This window comes from Venturia canescens, chromosome 5 (assembly GCF_019457755.1).
Source record: "Venturia canescens isolate UGA chromosome 5, ASM1945775v1, whole genome shotgun sequence".
Lineage (NCBI taxonomy): Eukaryota > Metazoa > Arthropoda > Insecta > Hymenoptera > Ichneumonidae > Venturia > Venturia canescens.
The window spans coordinates 8,077,461-8,097,087 of NC_057425.1; the positions used below are offsets into that span (position 1 = coordinate 8,077,461).

The window sequence follows — 19,627 nt, forward strand, 5'->3', positions numbered from 1 at the left end:
CATCAAGAGCCTCCGAATGGGGTGGGGATTGAGTGTTGGGATGACTAAAATTTCGAACAGCTAAAATCTCGAGCTTATAAACTTTGAATGATATTATGGAGACAGATTAATTCGACTAGAGCTTTGAATGTCGAAAATAAATCAAGTATAAAAAGTTCAAGGTTCGATGCACGTTTATATCGAAAATAGAATTTAACGATTGCCCATAGAACGACGACTAAAATGTCGGTTTTCCGAAAATTCGACTATCGCTCTTTCGATTGATAAATTATTACAGTCAGCAATATTGCGAATACTCTCACAATTTCGAAAATATAATAACGAACGACCAAATATTACTGAGGATGAAATACTGAAAGACCGAAAAGTCGAACAGTCAAAATGGCGGAAACGTTGGAAAGTTGACTGATCAAAATAAAAAAACGCAGCGAAACTCCAAATACACGCGTCGCATTCATTCATTTACTCAGACTGGTGATCTCGAATTTCAAACATCGCCATTTTGACTTTCGCTTTTTCGGGTCATCGTTATTCTGCATATCTAAGTTTCATAGAAAAATTCACTTTCGATTTTTTGCTACTCTACATTCTGTTCTGTCTACAAAACAACTGCTCTCCATTTTGAATTCGAAAATATGAACTTTTGACATTCGTATGGTCTGTTAAAATTGCATTCGAAATAAAAACCATGGAAATATATATTTTCGAGTAAATTTCAAAGAAGGAATCTTCAGTCAAATACGTAATCTGCTAAGTAGTCAATCGGAAACGAGAGTTTCGAATTGCTCGTTTTTCTCTAATCTGATACGACAACTTAAAAAATTTCGAAATATCGACCTTTCTACAATTTGGTTATTTGACATATCGAACCCTACCCATTATTCTCCCTTAAAAATCCCACCATTATTTGACGACTCGATCCCGTGCAATCAGGACTTTGGGACGAGCCTGTACAGGAAGCGCGCATCTCAAGGGGCTAAGCCAAGAAGCCAGCACAAGGATCGAAAGTATTCGGTGAAGGAATCGTTCGAATCGAATTAACTCTGGAACGGAGCGCGATCCCCGCAAGTTTCCTGCACATCGATATAAAGCAAGGTGTATTATGTACATGTGCAAGCAATGTGGCCGATACATATGAAGGAGCCGAGCTGAGAGCGCGATCGTGGAAAACTTTTATGAGGTCAAGTATACAGCATTTATTTCGAGGTAGTTTGGTAGCTTTGGAGCGGAGGATCGGTACAGCAACTTCCTCGGCATACGATGTATCGATGGATAACAAACAAAATGGCGCAGGGAGAGCGATTTAACGGGCCGATTTATGCTGCTTCAAGCCTTTTGTTTGTTAGCCTCTGTCTCTCTCTCTCTCACTTTCTCTCTGTTGAGTCGTTCACGGATGAACCACCTCGAAACATAGCGAACTCTGTGGTGCACCCTTTCCATCCTCGGTGGCTCGTAAATATTCCTAGGCAAGATTGCCCGATAAATTTTGCAAAGTTCCCCCTCTCCTGTGGCTCGCTAGCATTTTAATGGGGTGTTCAACTTTTTTATTTTTACTAACTGACATGCATGGCTCGTGTAACGAGAAATTCTGCATTTTTCTTCCCTCGCCTTCCGAGCCAAGATCGTCTGCTTATATTTCTTTCGAGGGTCTCTGCTGCTGGCACGCGCCAACGAATGAAGGTATCTGGTGACACAGTGCTCCTGCTGCTGCTTTCTTTCTATACGCTGTACATTTGTCCTGTAGATTTATTTTACAGTTGCTCTTTCCAATTTTTTTTATCTGTTCTTTCCTCCGTCTTCCTCTCCGTTTGTTTATTTTTCTCTTTCTTTCTTTCTTCGACTATCTTTAGACTCAACTTTGCTTCTCCCATGGGAAAGCTCAACTGTGACACGGAAATCCTTTTCGTACTGCAGTAAGAACGACATGCAAAAATCCAGCCGTCAGCGACCGACAAAAGAGTTCTCGTTGCTTCATTTATCAATCGAGTTTCGCAATCGATTGGAAAGAAAAACTTTTGCCTTTGGAAATCACTGAATTGCCGAGGTTTTCAGATAAATTAAATTCAACAGTTTCTCATCCGATTATCGAAGCTGAGGACCGCGCTGCACAGAGTGAGCCTTCAGAAAATTGCAAGTTTTTATAATCCTTGCTGGGGTTCTGTCTGAAATTTGTGGGCAGCAGCAGGTTCGAGAAAAATCGTTTCTTCACTAATATTCGTCGCGTTGCTCTTCCGGATTCAAATTCATATGCGTTTCCAGGATGAATCTCACGAATGAGAGCAGTGGCTTCGCGTGTCCCGATGGTAATAATTTCCGATGGGAACCGGACGATGGAAAGAGCTTGCTGCGTCCACAAATGGGCTCATGAAGGAGAGAAACAAGAGAAATGGCATGCAGGAATGTCCGGGGTGACGTGCAGCAGTAACGCTGGCTCGTACCACGTGCTATCAAATATCGTGTTGACCCTCCGCGTTCCAAATACTCTTCCGGCAGCGATCGATGCACCAATTTCCAATACTCCTCTCACCATTTATCCTCGTGTATCGAGAATTTGATTACAATTCGATCTCAGCCTCGCCGGTCACTCATTTATCTGATTCTCATTGAGGAATTTGACCAGTGAGAGCTCATAATCGTGATCGATGAACAGCTTAAATGTCTAAGCTTAGAACGCATCGAACGCGATGATTCAACTGAATTTTCATTCGAAGACGAATCACTGGCGAACGTCGCAAATGGGCAGGAATTTCTCCAGCTTTTGTAGTCCTTGACGATCTTTTATTCGCCCAATCTCAGCGGATATTCGTAGAGCAATATGATCGTACTTGTATGCCCGCGTGTCGCGATCGAACTCGCGCTGTTGAGAACACTGATTGGCTCGGACACTCGTGCTCGAAGCCCCAAATTCGTCAGCATATCATTAATAGAGGTCTCTCGCCAATCCAATGTGTACACGAACGTACATTGCCTGCAGCACTCGCTGCGTCCATTGCACACGCCGCTTTCCGTTAACTTCGTTCCACGAGTCCCGTCAATGTCCGACTGAATTTATGACCTCGGCTCTCCATGCGTGGTCCCATTCCCATAAATATATCACCACGAACAGAGCAAGAAAATCCGTGAAAGCAAGCCAATTACGATCGATAATGCGAAGTTACTATTTTTATTTTTTGTGCTACTTTTTAGCTCAGTTATCGGCAGTGGTTTTCCACGATTTTTCACTCATGTTTCGAGAACTTTGTGTCAATTTTTTTTTTTGGGTTCGCCTACTGTGAGAATTCTTGACAGATAACTTGCTGGTTTACTTGTCCCCTGGGTCCGCCGAATCTCGGCCCGATGGTCGACCTAAGGATTGATTTATTTTTCAAAATTTTGCGAACTTTTCGGCATAGTTTCAAAGATATTTCAAAAGTGCAGAAACATTTTTTTAATGTGAGAAATACTAATTTGTTCATGGTTTATGCGTGAAGTCGATTCTCGAAGTTTCCCAGCGGCGTACAATGTGGAGATCGTAATTATGGTCTGCAACAAAAATTCAAAAATTTTTTCCGTTTTTATATATTTTTCTTTCATACGAACCTATAAAAACTCGAAAAAATTGCGAAATTTTATATTTTTAGCGAGTTTGAAAAAAAGGATATCACTTCGACGTACTGTAAATATAAAATTTCGCAATTTTTTCGAGTTTTTATAGGCTCACATGGAAGGAAAATATACGAAAATGGAAAAAAAAATTGGAATTTTTGTTGCAGGCAATAATTACGATCTCCACATTGTAGGCAGCTGAGAAACTTTGAGAATCAGACTTCACGCATAAACCATGTATATAAATTAGTATTTCTCACATTAAAAAAATGTTTTTATGCTCTTGGAATATTCTTGAAACTATACCGAAAAGTTCGCTATGGTGGGTCATTTCAGTCTATCCAAAAACATTCCCGAAAAGAATCGATTTTTTTGACTTTTTAAATCAAGCCCCCCTTAAATCGATGCTCATCGCCAGCATTGAAATGAATCATTTTTGAGTAATCCACGAAATCCGAATTCGAGAACAACTTGCTAATGATTTTGCAATGAAACCGCGGCGAGAAGTTATTATGATTATATTTTAACGATTATAAATGTGAGAGCTAACTTTTATCGGTATGGAATACGTAGATGGGCTGGTAGTAGTAGCTGCACGTGTCACCTGTCGCGACGAGGAGAATCAAGGAACAGCTGTCGATAGTTCTGTTTGAACATTCCCGATAGAGTGCCGGTGAGCAACAGGGGGATCTTCCACAGTTTAAAGAGTTTCGATACCTGTTGACAAGTGTTAATAAATTTATAAAACTTGGTGATAATGTTCTTCAACATAACGTGCAAAAGCTCAATTTTTTTCGAAATTTTCTTCTACATAGTTATCGAGTAATGAAGCATTAAAGCAAAGTTCTTATGCCCGGAATGTATACTTATTATATATATTGAAACGCTATTCTCATACACGTGATCTTTCGAGTTCAATTACTCGATAACGGTGTAGAAGAAAAATCTAAAAAAAAAAAATGTGTTGTCGAAATTGGTACTAAAGAATATGTCCACCAAATTTTATAAAATTCTGAACTTTTTGAATATTTTTATGTTCTTAACATGGCTTAGCATGACAAAATTGTATGGAGTGTACCGAAACTTCTTAATTTTAAGGTAACTCCTACTTTCGAGCACTAAGTATCCATGCATTGGGTACGTGCTACGATACATTTCTCAACTCTAATTTACTTTAGTTTGCGAATCACTCTTTTGTGGGCCACGATTTCTGCTCCAGGCCGTAATTTCAATCAATTGGTGAAGACATTGATAAGTTTTCTCACTTTTTACTATTTTTATCAAGATTTTTGCGAACTTAACGATTTCCAATCAGTTTTTGTTGCTCAGAAACCACATTAAGGTACAGTGAGAAAAACGGTTGTTGATTTTTTTGAGAAGATTCCATTGATTCAACCACAGTGTTTTTGATTCAAATAAATATGCCATGGTATTAAAATCGAACAAATTCGTCTGAAAGTTTATAATATTGTAATGATTGTGTAGCATCGTGGGGGGTGAGGGCTCGCAATGGGATACAAGGTGAATAAAAGATGAGTTTCTTGCTCTTCAAATGTTTGCCATTTTTCCAAGTCTTCTGATAGAAAACATCTGTTGAAGAATTCGTTTGTTAAATTTTATCTTATCATCGATCAAGGAAAACGTGGTAGCGCTATCGCTTCTTTCCTATTTTCAACAGAAATTCACGGCAATTAGCGTGTCGTCAAATTTGTCCACATCGGAATCGAGTTGTAATTCACGTTTTTAATTTTAGTCTCGATTCAATTACGGAAAAAGAAGGATCGTCGAAATGTCAAGATTCGTAATAATTCTCTGGGCTTCCGTTCTCATCGCTTCGGTAAGTGAGCTCGATCGTTTTTTTTTTAAAGAAGTTCATCTGGTACCGAGTCAGTCAAAGGAAAAATTAGTATAATTGAAAAATGGTAGAAATGTAGAAGAAAAAACAAGTTTATGTTAATTATAGGGTAATATGGGGCAAAATGGACACTTAAGGATTTAAGCAAGTTTCATTGATGAGCATATGGTCTTTCAACTATTTTTGAGTCCCAAAATTGATGCCCAGTCCGTGTTTCCCGAATTTCGTAAAAAAAAAAAATTTCGGGACAAAACGGACACGGCCCCGTAGAGGCATAAAAATCGAAAAATCGACATTTTTCGAAATGTAACAGTTTAGGAGACAAAAAAAAGCTCACCAAGACAGCCAAGTCCTCGTCTTTTGAAGACGTTTGTTGCATTTTTTGCGAAGGGTTACAATCGTTATCCTCTGAAGATTGGATTTACTGTGTAACATGCAAAAAATGGGCACACGCCTTGTGTACAAGTGTTGAAGACGAAGATGTCAGCTATGAGTGCGATTTTTGTAAAAAAATGAATAAAAAATCTTCTTTCCTTATTCGTACCTTGATTACTATTGTGGTTTTTAAAAATACGTTAAAAAAGCGAATAGATAGTGAGAAAGTAGTTTGGGATCTATTTTGCTCTGAAACTCTTGAATTTTTTGGGGATGTCACTGTGGAATTCAACAATTTACTATGATATATAGTCAGGACACGATTTGGAACCGAAAAAAAAATTTTATGCATTTTATGAAATTTCAGTTTCGGGAAAGTCCATTTTGCCCCGGAATTCAACTCTATGTACACGTTCAAAATGGACACGTGGCAAAACGGGCACAGTGTCCATTTTGCCCCATATTACCCTACATCAATATTTTCTCACCCGTCTTCCATATATTATTGGAAGTCCCTAGTGTGAATTGTGTCGATCGAAAAACGTAGATTCCGGTTTCAAAAAGCCGAGTGGATGCAACGTTGCCATCATAAAAGTAACATATGCGTTAAGCTCCCAATAATCATCATTTTTCGTGAAAAAAAATCATTAATTGCGAACTTTATAAGTATTGAGTGGATTTAACGAAGCTGTAGCATATGCTTCAGATATTTTTCTATCACTTATGGAAGTTCGTCAATGTCTGCAAATTTCATTCTGGAGAATCCCTTTCAATTTTTTTCTCACGAACAAAGTATCCTCGGGGCTTAAAATGTTGACAGGATATTTTTTAGTTATACATTACTGTATACAAATTTTTAAATTGAAATCTCTTTGTTAATTCGATTACCAGATGACCTTATTTAAAAACTCATTTTCAAGCTAATTTGATCAGTCTCCATATTCAAAATCGTAGTAATGAGAAATCGCTCAATTCGTTTGCTGCTCAATGATTTTCTCATTCGAAGTATTTCGCTGTGTTTTACGATGTAGCAGGGAATGGCTGCCGATTTGAAAAATCCAGATCATGACACTGTTATTCGTCTGATCAATTATTCAATCACGATCATAAACGAAGGCTTCAAGGTATTCAAAGAACGAGTGAAACATCGGAGTCAAGAAAGTAATCGAATCCAATTGGAAGTTACTAAAGAGTTTACACAAAACATATCGGTTAAAGTTAACAACGTAAGGAAAAGTTTGTCTCAGAAAATTGCCTGATGATCATTAGATTCCAGTCACTGCTGCGAATCGTCATTTTGATAATTATGATTACTTCTTTTGCTGATTCTCTTTCGCAGACGTTTCTCACTATTCGAAGGTCGATGAACACTACGAAAGAGGAGTCAATTGAAGAAGATAAATGCAGAAAATGGCGTTCTGATTATCACGAGGCGGGAATAAAATTATTGGGAAATTTGAGTTCCTGTATCAAAAGTGCAATGGACAAGGTGGCCAATCCGGTGGAACGAATCCACGGGATAGCCTACGAAAAGATAAAAGCTCTGAGGCAGTTTAAAGCTACCGTACGTTTTTGTCATGAATCGGAATCTGATTGTGTTGATGTGAGTAATAATAAATTCTCCTACAAAATGGTTTTCAGTGCTTTTCATTGAGTCAAAATTGCCCTGGAAATTTGGCCGTGAAATTTAAAAATTGACCAATTAGCTTACAGCATTCGATGTTTTTTTTCAGGACAGTGAAGTCGTAAAAAGCATTTTTTACTGGTTCATCATACACACCCTTGAAGATTTTGATGATTTTATGCAAGCAACTGGCAGATCCAGCATTGTAAATGCCGTGTATAAGAGTCCCTTGTACGGTGACTTCATCGAAAAAGAAAACATTGTTTTTAAGCATACGGAGTGTGCGTTGGTCATCTCTTAGACCGATTAATGTCTTAGGCCATTAAATTATCAGATTCATTGGTATTGTCAAGTAATAAAAAATTCGTAATTTAGCCTAAATGCACTGCTAATTATTCGAAGAATTCTTTTTCAGTGAAAAATATTACATTCGTTTTCCAATTCGGTGTCGTTCTGTCGCCGAATATTCACAGTTACTCGAAAAATTTGTATTTGACCGAGAAGTACAATGAATTTTTAATTCCATTGGCATTTCCTTCGTGAATATTCTCCGTTATTCAGGTGATTTTTTCCAACTCCGTTATCATTCAATTAACATAATTTTCATTTAATTCGTCGGCCTTTAACTGTCGAATGTCTTTACAAAACGATTCTCAGCGGTAGGGATGAAAAGCCCAGCGAAATTCAGCGAATCGCAGAGCAAGTTTCAAGATGTTTGAAGAGCGTTATTTCAATCAAGTCCAAAAAAACTTTGCACAAGCTTAGGATGCTTGGAAGAAAAAATTTCGACTGGAGTGTTCAGCAAGATTTTTCCATTCGTTTGAAAATTGCGTAATTTATATAAATATAAATACCGGTGAAGTGCTGTCCGGTCCTCAAGTTTGGTGGCACAGTGGAAAAGAGTGTCCACCCAGGATCACACGAAATACGTCAATTGTCAACCAAACAGTTGAGTGTTATAATAATAATGGATTGCCGTTTACATCGAATTTAAAAAAAAAAAAAAAAACAAAAAAACGTGCAAAATAGTCAAAGTATTAAATTCAAGAATTCTCCGAATTTATAGAATTTCGAAAAAATCCTGCGCTTCAAAGATTGCAACAAGAAAATAATTTTTCTAGAAAAATGAGTCAGAGTCGATTCAATTTTTCTCTTAGAATAGCGAATACACAAATTAATATGAGTGTACAAAAAGCGATTGAACGAACGTTTCGTTGCCCGGACGGATGGATATGTGAAGTGACGTTTTTTTGATGGACGGGAATCGAGATATTGTATAATCGAATGTGGCGGGGTGCTTGCTGACACAACGTTCAACCGCGATCATCCTCGAGGGAGAAATATTGTCGACGAATTTGTAGATTTGGAGCAATGTGATAAATTCACCGTCAAATCATTCATCCTCGCGGTCTCTTCCTTTTGCATTGATTTTCCTTCCCTTGGGCTATTCGTTGATCCTTTTTTTGCCAGTACGACGAACCGAGTTGAAAAATTTGGTATAGAACTACTTGGATTCCGTTCCCAATGAAATCTGAATTTTTCAAATGGCAAAAGTCTTTTTTCCTCAGTTTCATCAAACACACAATGAGCTCCGTATTTTCGGGGATGGTTTTCGGTGAAGTGTGCTCCTCGTTCGAGACTTTCGCGTATGTTTCGTCATGAGAAACGAACCAATTAAGCTTTCTTGTCGTACGAGCGCGTGCATTCATTACCGATTTCATGCTTCAACATCCGATTTCTCTCTCTTTCTCTCTCTTCTCTTCGCTATTCTTGAGTGAGAGTTTCTACGAGTTATCGTACGAAAACGGCTCCATTAATTCGCCATCAATTTACACTCGAGATATGTCGCGTGCACGCATTCCTCGACTCGTTGCTTTTCAATCAACCGCTCGATTGAAGGAATCCAATGCTAACTCATATTTAAACAGTTTTTAATGAGTCACGAAGCAGATTTTCCTCAAACTCCAACGCGTCGCTATATCACTCACGAATATTTGTATATTTTTTTCAGAGCCTGCGAAATATTCGCGCGATTATCTAGATATTTGCGTTGGAGATCGAAAATCCTCGACGATGGAACACTCCGAAATTCCTCATTTTGACAATAACCGAGCACTTCAATCATTTCTTTTCACCTAGCAATGATGGGGACCATCAATTCACCAATTTTGTTCTCTTTTTTGGAATTTCTGACTGTACAAACGCATCAAAACATCTGCGAGAACTTTATAAAAAACTTCTCAATCCCTCGTCGATGGGTTACGAGGAATCGGAATTCAAATTCGAAAAAAATAATTGAAGTTGTGCGAGTGAGAATAAAATTGAAAAAACAATCTTTCGACCCTTCTCATTTAACTAAAAATGACTCATTCGAGTTTTACTCCATACAATCTTCAATCGTCAAGAGTTTTATCTAAATGCTTTTTCAGAAATATTGTTCTACAATCTAATCGATGAAACGTGATAAATTATAGCTTTGGCAGTTCCAAATATTTGTCTTCAATCCCATCGATGTCGTGTTTATCGGCCTCGGATCTACTGATGCTCGGCAACCGAATATAGGCTTTTCTTATTCCATTGATTGCATACGACAGAACATTGACATTTGAGCTGAGCTTGAACGTTACTTACTCAGCTCGAAAACTGGAACAAAGAATGAGTGCAAAGCAATTATCGTTATCGATTAATTCGTCACTGATGACTGCATGTTCGTTTATCTCATCGTCATACGAACTCGTATTGCTTCGGTTCTCCGACGCCTTTGATCCGCCAAAAAATCAAGAGCCCACCGGTCCTAGGGATACAATTGGACAATCAGATTCTCGGAAGTCTCGCTCCTCTAAACTTCTCAATCGTGGTTCTGCGGTCGTCTCGTTACAAATATCGACTTTCCTTACCTGCTCGAAAAAAGGGCAACACGAGGGCCATCGATCGCCCTGAACTCTTCATTTCCGCTAACACGACCTGACTCCAGGAAGAGCTACATCGAGGCGCCATTTTCTCACCGGCAGCGATTCGGGTTCCGAAGTCACTGAGAAAAACTTGAAAGGATCGTTGTTCCCTGTCTGGATCATGAACGACTCCGTCGACCCCTGGTTGTACGTCGGTTTTTCCATCATCATCGCCGTGATTTGGGCCTTAATCCGCTACAGCGTTAAAGCGATCTGTAAAAGATTGTGGGACAACTGCTTTAGATCGATGAAAAATAAGGCCGTAAAAAAATTTCGGGATGCGGCGACTCAAACGGAGCCGATGACAGCGTGGCAAAGTTCGAGTCACATTTTCGACGGTCTAACCGCGGGGATTTACTGAAACTTTGAGATTTACGGAAAAAGTTTGTGAAGTGAGGCCAGCCCCGAAAACCGTGTAATTAGTTCATGTTTTTCGTTAATTTGTAATTTTCATGAATAAATTATCATCCACCGGAAGCAGATGATTTGAATCGTAATTTTTCCAAATTTTTTTGGCTTTTTCTTTTCTCTAAAAACTCCCTCAACGTTTGAACAAGGTTTGGAAGGTTTTATCGCATGTTTTTCAAGTAAACAAAATAACGACTAGTCGGAAAGTGGCTAATTTGGCAACAAACCCGTCGTCGATGTGTTCGCAGAGGTACACGACGTCTTCGGATAGGCGCTGCCAAGTTTGGTTTGTACTCGGGGGACAATGAGGTCCGCGAAACGCGCCAAAACGAAAAACAGAGTGGAATTTTCGAAGAGACTATCGTCGCTGGCGGTGCTCTCGGTGAAAGTAGAATGAGGATAGTCGTTGAACGGTGGAGCGAAGGGGAAGGGAGGAGGTGAGAGAAAACTGGGCTGGAAGCTTCCGGCTGTTTCTCGGAGTCTCTCAAGGGCCACGGAAAGGATTTCCTCTTAAATTCCTCGAGCGACGAATCTTCGTGAGCTCTCTCTCTCTATCTTCCTCCCTCACTCTCATTTTCTTTGACTCTATTTCCTCTTCTATCTTCGCAAAAGTTACTTCCGGTTTCCGTCTCGCAGCTGTCTTACCGGTAAAAACCGGACGGGCACGTATACCTCGTTAGCAAATCATTAGCAGACTCAACAACCAGACGGATGCCAAAACCGTTTTTAAGAGCCTTCCCTTTTCAGCCAACTACTTCAATTTTTTTATTTCCTCCCTTTCAGAATCAACGGAAATGAAACTCTTTTCGTAATTAACAAATTTCGTGTAAACTGCTCGGATTCGCGAGGCTTTCACTCAAGATTCACAAAATTTCGTGAAATTATTAAATTTCCTGAAGCATTACAATACCCGTTGGCACAGTCACCAGGATAATCGGTCTCGACCACTGGAATCTCCTTTGTCCCCGCTTTATCACGCATACAACGCGGCATTTCGATGGAAAAACAATTTACGATTCACATACGTTTACACAGCATTATTTGAGGGGCTGAAAGTTTTGTTGGATAAAAATCGAGGTAAAAATTCTTCCTTACCGGCTTATCTTCGAGTACAAATCTCTGCAGAATAAGTTTCGTTGGAGGATTGAGAAAATGCGGCGGATACTATTTTCAGGGTGACAAAATAAGAAGAGCTGTTGTCTTCGTGTACCGAGCGTGCTATGTATTCAGCTGAAGAGAAAACTGCAAAACTCCATTCACGACTCTCCTCTAGTTTTTAGTTTTTGCCCAAACTTTTCTACTGTGTTTATACGGATAGCTCTGTATACGTATATTCCTTTAAAGAGGCTTGTCTTCCCTTTCTTCAGCACAGAAAACTAATTCAAAATCGCTGCGCGAGAGACAGCCATCCCTCTCCCTCCCTCCCTCCCTCCTTCTCTCTTTTTCCAGCTCCCTCGCTCTCTCCACCTCGTTATACAAAGTATGAAGAAACTTCCTGTGTACGGTACACACCGAGGAACTTTTTCGCCCAAAGAGGGAGAGAATCTTCCGAGAAGGATCGTAAAAAGGGCTTTTGTTTCTTACAGTTATATACTTTCTGCCGGAACATGTTATTCCATCCGCTCGAGGAAGTGACGTACTTATATACACATTTAAATATAGCCATGTACGAACCGGAATGCTTCGCCCCACTAAAAATATCATCCCTTCCTTAAATCCTTAGGCGACCTCGATTCCCCTCATGAACGAATCTAAGATAAAGTGGGACGAAAAATGAGCCAGTGAAGTTCTGCACGAAATTGAGTTATCTAATCAGGTATAAAAGACACATTTTCAAAGATTCAAAGCACGTTTGTCATTTTAATTACTCACTTTACGATTGTTTCTGGTATTGATAGGATTTTCTAACTTCCGATTTGCAATTGTAGAAAGAATTTGCGTCCTCGGTCTGTAGGGGAAGTGAATTAAGGGAGCGTCGGAGCTGATTTGACCAATTTTCGGTACAAGCTTTTGAGTTCACTTCGTATTCCATGGATTTGGAAAGAGATTTTGGTTTTTCATACATCGGAAAACCCATGCGTGTGCACGACGGAACGTAGGGATGCGAATAAAGAAGGAAGGAAGTGGATAAGGAGGGAAAACGTGATCTGGAATCTTCTGTGTAGTTTCTCGCTGTACGAATACTATATCTCGATAGAATCAAACGGAATCCCGATCTATTCTCGGAGCAGTAAGAAATAGCAAGCTGAAATAGTACGCGAAATGGTGAAATACCCATAGGAACAACTTGTTTTATTTTCCTGTCGCCTGTACATGCTCGTCGCTGTATATATATGAAATATTTTTTCCGGAGAACACACAAAACCAGTGGCTCGGGTCGCATTTTTATTTAAATTTCACCGAGATCCGTGACCGCCCAAAGGCTTTTTTTGCGCGTTTCATCGAATACCGCGTACATCTGAGATGGAAAATTTGGACCGAGGAATTTTTCTGCCTCGCATATTCCCGTGAGTTTCTCAATCCGCGATGAAATTCTCGGTTGAAAAGAAAATGAGTGGATGCTGGGAAGGAGTATCGATCTGGTACTGGAAAAATTCATTGAATTATTCAATTCGGCAGGAGAAAAAATTCATTCGTATGATTTTTATGAAGAAAAAATAAAATAATGAAAATTGAGGGGTCCGGGAGTCGCTGATTTAAATATTAATCGATTGGCTTCAAGGGTTACCGAATTATTGAAATTTATTGGAAAGTTCGTAATCGCTCGAACGTGAGAGTAATTTATATAAATTCGTGATGAAATATCGAATGAAATTACACTCGAATTGGATGAAATTTATGTGCGTATGTGATTCGACTAGCATAATATTTAGAGGAAAAATAATCCTCGTTTCAATACTTCTCTCATTGCTGCGGAGAAGTTGGTACGATTTCACGAGCGGACGAAAGTTTGCTGAGTCTATAAAAACTGCAGTGAACTATAACTTGAGTAAATAACCGTCTAAATCACCAAAGTATATTTTTACGAAGACACACGAAAAAACAAAAGCTATCGACTTTAAAACCGGAAATTTATCTCTCCGGGTTCGAGAATAAAGGTGGAAAAGAGATCGAGAAAAGAGAGAGAGAGAGAGGGCAAGAAAGACAGGAACTTTTATATCCTCGAATCGAGGGCAATCCCCTATCTGGCTTTTCTCCTTTTCAGCCATCTTCCGCTCCACTAGTTTTCTTTATATTTTTCTTCATTCATTTTCTACTACACACTCTACCAAGAATATTGAAGCGAGTCGAATTAACTAAGAGTTCTCAGATGAGGACATGAAATTTAATAAATTATCCAACTATTTCACATGAAAGTGCATCACTTTCTCAAGAGCTCTCGAAGCCTTTGAGAAATTAGTAAAAAGTTGAACGATACAACGAAAATCGAAATGTTCGTCGATCAAAATGCAGTTTGGTTGAACAGAACTATGGTGGATTAAATTTTTTTTGTTTTTAAGCTAACTACTGTGCTGCATGCTAGCCAAACGAGTGCCAAATTTTCAAAACTCTTTTAGACTAAGTTCACAATTTTTCAAAGAACTCATTCAATTTTAAATAAAAAATTTTTTCGCTTAATGAACAATTAGATGCGACAGTGAAGCGATTAAATTTAAAAAAAAATCGTGGTGGATTTGTAGACGATCAGTCAAGGAACAAAATGAGACGTGGTGCAATAAAATCGGTGAAAAAATGCAGCTCATTATTTGACAAATACCAGTGAAAATGTGTCATCGCGGAGATTTGCATTTATCAATTGATGGTTTTGTAAAAATGTCGTTTTTAATATTTTCAGCTTTCAAACTCATTGTCATTGAAAAATAAAAAACAGTTGAATCCACTAGATTTTCCTCTGCAAATGCATTTTGTTGAACAAACGAATTTTTTTCTTTTACGAATCGGAAAGGATTTCGTGATTTTTTTTGAATTTTCGAAAGTGAAATTCTTCGTCATGATTCAACCGATTACAAAACTGTTTGGTCAGCGAATATTTGCCATCGTCGCTCGTCCGCTGACGGAGCTTTTTCTGTAACCGATCGACCGGTCTTGAAGAATCTCACGTTCAGTGTCACGAGGCTCTTAAAAATTCGTCTGCCTTAAAATTGACTTCGAATGTGTTTTCGTTGACGAGCCGAGTCGATTTTTTTTCTCACTCCGTGCCGTTTTCATGCGTTTTTTTTCTCTCTCTCTCTCTCGAAATAAGCCGCGAGTTTTCGTTGGTGCGCGAAACAAGAGAAGAATGAACTTTGGCGAAATGACCGTTCACTCGCCAGCCCTTATCGTTGCTCCCCCTCGAGGAATCCCTCCCGCGCTCTTATACTTTTTCGCATCTCCGCAACAACTCACGTCGGCGAGATAAACTAGCAACGAGAGGGACGAAGAAAAAGCGAGGGGGAGTAACGCAGGAGAAAGAAAAGCAGCGAAGACTGTCTTTGTAGGCATTACTCGTGGCCGTGGAACTGGCGCCGCGTGACTAGGGGTAGTTTTCTCACCCCCTTCCTTTATTTTACTCACTCTTTGTATTTATGAGACGCGTGGTTATCTTCACGGGCCGTTATACCGTTTTTTCCGTCTCTCCTTTTCGGGGATGCCATCTTTTATAGCTTCTCGATCGTCTCAGCCGGCGCCTCTTGGTCTCGCGGCTCAATCTTATTTTCCCTTCAACAATAAAATCGATCTTCCGATTCCATAAACATGTTCGTATATATTTACTGACACTAAATCGAGTCTCTTCACTCGCTTTCTCTCCTCTGTCCTTCGTTTTTTGGCTGATTGCCAATGAGCGGTCGCGATTCAATAAAATTCGAGTATCCACGAGCATTTGTACGTCCAAGTGCGGAGAAAACTACTGCAAAATTCTCCCTCAACTCGCATCTTCCGTCTTCCTCCCCTCGAGTCTTTCATTTCGATCTCCAAACCCCAAGTTGAACACTTCTTTGGCCGAATTTCGTGGAAGCTCCATAAAAAACGTGTGTGACGGACGTCGACAGAAGTTCCGAAGAGATGCGTGTCCACGAGAAATTCGAGTGACAGAATCCCTTTCTCAGCCGGCGATATTCGTTTCAGTGGCATCATGAAATATGAGATCGAAAGTGATACGGAGTTGGAATATCCGAGAGGGCAATGAAGAAATAGAGCGGTACGCGCGCGCAGAGGCAGAAAAGCTTGGAGGAATGCGGCGGGGAGGTTGGGATGGGTGCTGATAGTTTTCAGCTAATTTAGCACCCCGTGGCTAAGCACACGAAACCCGCTCGTTCATCACGCCGCTTTTCTCTCTTTCTCAGTTTCCTTGGGAAATATCCTGTGGGATTGGAGAGGCAGCAGGAGCAGGCTACGGCGGGAGGTTTGTCGGAGGGAAAAGTAACTCAGCGGGTGCGGGGGCGGGTGGAGGCAAGACAAATTGCGTTGGTTCTTCGGGGGAGTGGGCCGGAGAAGAGGGGAGTATATCTTGGGCAATTGGCAAACGTTGGGATTACCAGCCTTTTTTTTCTCTTTTGTCCTCCCTTTATCGGGCTGATATGCCCTTGGTGATTACATACTTTCTGTACATACACATATAAAAAGTGGATTCGGATCGGGCGCCTCCGGAAGGCCACAAAATGGCAGGCTGCTGCCACTTGATACGCCCTTCCGTCGCTCCAAGGGGCGGAAGAGCGCGCCATCTCATTTGACATCTACAGAGCAAGCCCGCACCCTCATACCTGAACGTGTGTGATTGCAGGAGGGACGCGCTCTTTTCCACGTTTGTTTGCACCCTCGTCGCGAGAGGCTACGGGGCAAAAAGAAAAGAAGGAAAGAAGTTTTTGTTTTTTTTTCTACTTCTTTTTTTGCTTCTTCTTCTTCTTCTTCTTCTTCTTCTTGGCCGGAAGAGCGGACGATTTTCTCCGATCGGCCAAACACACCGACGCACATACTCCGATACTCGAACCTATACATTGTATGCCCAGCGAGGTTTAAACGTTTCTTCGAGAGAAAAGAACGCAATTTATTGCGAACAGACTCTGCGAGAAAAGCACAACGAAGAGAGACATCAAACTCACCGGAGAGTTTCGTCGTGGCTCTTTTCGAGCGTGCTATAATAAAGACGATGCTCCTTTGGGTACACACACACACATCCAACTTTATGTTCTCACATTCCCTATATGTTTATATACACTCGTGTATGTCTCTTCGGTGAAGTACGAGTAATATATCCTTCAAGAGAAACGCTGCGCGGGGCTGCAATGGGATTGAGCTTTCGGACAGAGTGGCAACACTTTATGGAGAAAATAAATAAAAACGCGTGCTCCAGCACTGAAATGAAGAGAGAGCGGCCTGATCTCGGGGCATCAAACGCCACGCATATCGGATATTAAAAGTCAGGGGGCCATGCGTCGCAAAAGCCATTCCATTTTTGAGACTCGAGGCGCTTCGTCGCGGCCTCGTCATCGCGAATATTTTCTTTTTTCGTCATTGTTTCGAAACGGGGACGAAATTCTGTCGCAGGAGCGTCGACGATGCGCCGTTTTTTTGATCAAAGATTTCGTGATAAAGGAATTTCACATTTATTTGAAATTCGTCTGCCCGGCCAATTACGAATGAGAAAGAACGGTTCGTACGAGAGCTTGAAGCTCTCGGAAATTATTCGACGCACGATTTCCAGTTGGCGTGAAAGAGCCTTTATAAATAGAGGATTTCGGGCGAGAAATTTCGGACAGAAGAAACACAAGGCACGTGCGAAAAAATTGGCTGTAATGAAAGAAAAAAAATTTGATTCCCGGCGTTATCGAGGGCCAGGAGGCGAACGTGAAGAGGGAGAAATATTTTGAAAGAGAATGCGAGGACGAGCGAGCCCGAGGAAAAGAAGAATAAAGTATTTTTTTTGGGGATGAAAGTGGGCTGTGTGTAGAACAACAGAGAGCAGAATGTCTCTGTCCCACTGCGAAATCACTTGGAGGCTTTATCTGTCCCGAAGAGGGTGACGCGGCGTGACCACCATCCGCGATATCGGACCTGCCAGCGCGTTGCGTCGCTCGATGCTCGATTTTTGCACGGCCTTAAATTGTCTCCGCTCCCGGGCGACGAACCCTCGAGAATAATCTATTCGAATCCTCCCTCTGCCTCTCGCCACTTTCCCTCTCGATGGCCGTTGCCTCGAGTGCCTCGAGTCCGTCGCGACAAGCTTTTCTACCATTTTTCCTGCCCATAAAGAATGATAAAGAAAAATAAAGAGCAGGAGCCCGAGAGATGAAATGTCAGAAATATTTCACGATAAAACATAAGGGCCCGTTTATGAAACATTTTATTTTTCCACCCTTCATTTCTGAGCTCAAGTGTTACTTGATTTCGTGGCATCTTGGCCCTCTTTTTATTAATAAAAAATGAGTATAATCGAGAGCGTTGGGATTTTTTGTATTCAGAGCTTTCCTCGTCGGATTAAAAATTTATTTGATTTTGAAATATTTCAGATTTATATTTATTTCTTATAAATTAAATTAAAAAAAAAACTAAACTTTTAATATTACTTTTTATGTAAAATTTTTATTTAAATAGAAAATTATTCAATAAAAATTCTAATAAAATAAATAGAAAGTATTCATATTGTTAATTGAATTATTAAAGTTTATATTTTAAATTAATTAAAAGAAATTGATTATTAAGTTCTTTTTTTATTATTTATTAAAGCCATTATTGCCTTTTAGGCTTCAGAATATTTTATGCACATCCCCCTCTCTTCTCCCTCATACTTTATTCAGTGGTTTAAAGTAAAAAATAAAAAAACATTCCTATTCTTTATACTCGTACTCCTCGCTCGACTTTCTCCTTCCTTCTCTTTCTCAGCTTTATTATCACCCTTCATTTTCCCTATTCGTCCATAATATCCTCTCTGTTACTTCTCTCTCCTTTGTCTTTAATTATTAAGTTAAAATAAATAAAAGATGAACAATTAAAGCTGTAAAAAAATTACTATAAAAAATTTTTAATTCTCAATTTTATGGAAATTAATGTTTTATTTTACTCACTTTGTCTGTATATTCAAACGCAAGTCCTCCAAATGTGGATTTTCAAATTCTCTCAACCTCCACGTCGATAATGACACTTTGCTTTTCATCACGAGTCAAACAAGACCCTTTGGGAGAACGAAAATAATCGAGGCTGCACGAGAAACACGCTTGGACGAAACCGTGGATCGCAGGGCGACAGGAATGGACATGCTGACGATCGCCCTTTATTAAAGAGCGAGAGAGAGAGAGAGAGAGAGAGCCAAGCACGAAAATGATAGAGGCTTTATATCAAGTTTGCAAACCACGTGTGTGACAAACTTTGTGTTTCGCTTGCCGTTAGACCAAGTTTTGGGATGGAGGGAGATCAGGCTCAAAGTCTGCAATCGCTTCCCAGTGTCATAGCTGTCTCGTCACGCGTCGTTTCACTTTCAAATTTACTATTACACTAAATTCCTCTGATAGTTCATTAAACCCTTGTACAAATAAACTCGAATTCGTTACTGTTGATTTTTCTGTTGCTCCAAACAGAGGCTGTGGAATAATCTTTCTCAACAAATCGATCGAACTGAGGATAGTGCAGTTGCTTCAAATCACTTGAATCTCATTCGAAGTCCGATCTGCCAGCATAAAAAAATTTGAAAGTGAAACTTCCAACGACAACGACCGTCGATACTCGACGATAAAAAATGCGATTCTCAGGATTCGAGTTATGTTGCTCTCCCACAAAAAGCTATTTCTGCTTCCACCGAAATTTGGGCCATTAATACACTCATTATGAAGCTATTCATGTCAAAAGGATAAAACT

At 40.0% G+C, this 19,627-nt stretch overlaps 1 protein-coding gene and 1 long non-coding RNA gene across 2 annotated transcripts in view; one reads left to right on the forward strand and one right to left on the reverse strand.

Moving 5' to 3' along the window:
• Positions 1-4,649: 4,649 nt before the first annotated feature.
• On the forward strand, positions 4,650-7,740 carry LOC122410866 (uncharacterized). Its single transcript, XM_043419316.1, has 5 exons — positions 4,650-4,683; positions 5,339-5,422; positions 6,847-7,041; positions 7,155-7,418; positions 7,549-7,740. The coding sequence occupies exons 2-5, from the start codon at positions 5,375-5,377 to the stop codon at positions 7,738-7,740; spliced, it is 699 nt and encodes a 232-aa protein (XP_043275251.1). The 5' UTR covers positions 4,650-4,683; positions 5,339-5,374.
• Positions 7,741-9,783: 2,043 nt separating this feature from the next.
• LOC122410675 (uncharacterized) overlaps positions 9,784-19,627 on the reverse strand; it is a 108,407-nt gene continuing 98,563 nt past the window's right edge. The window contains exons 2-4 of the long non-coding RNA XR_006260998.1: positions 10,337-10,603; positions 10,174-10,233; positions 9,784-10,082 (exon numbers count right to left, since the gene is read on the reverse strand). This is a non-coding gene — a long non-coding RNA (uncharacterized lncRNA). The remainder of the gene's footprint in view (positions 10,083-10,173; positions 10,234-10,336; positions 10,604-19,627) is intronic.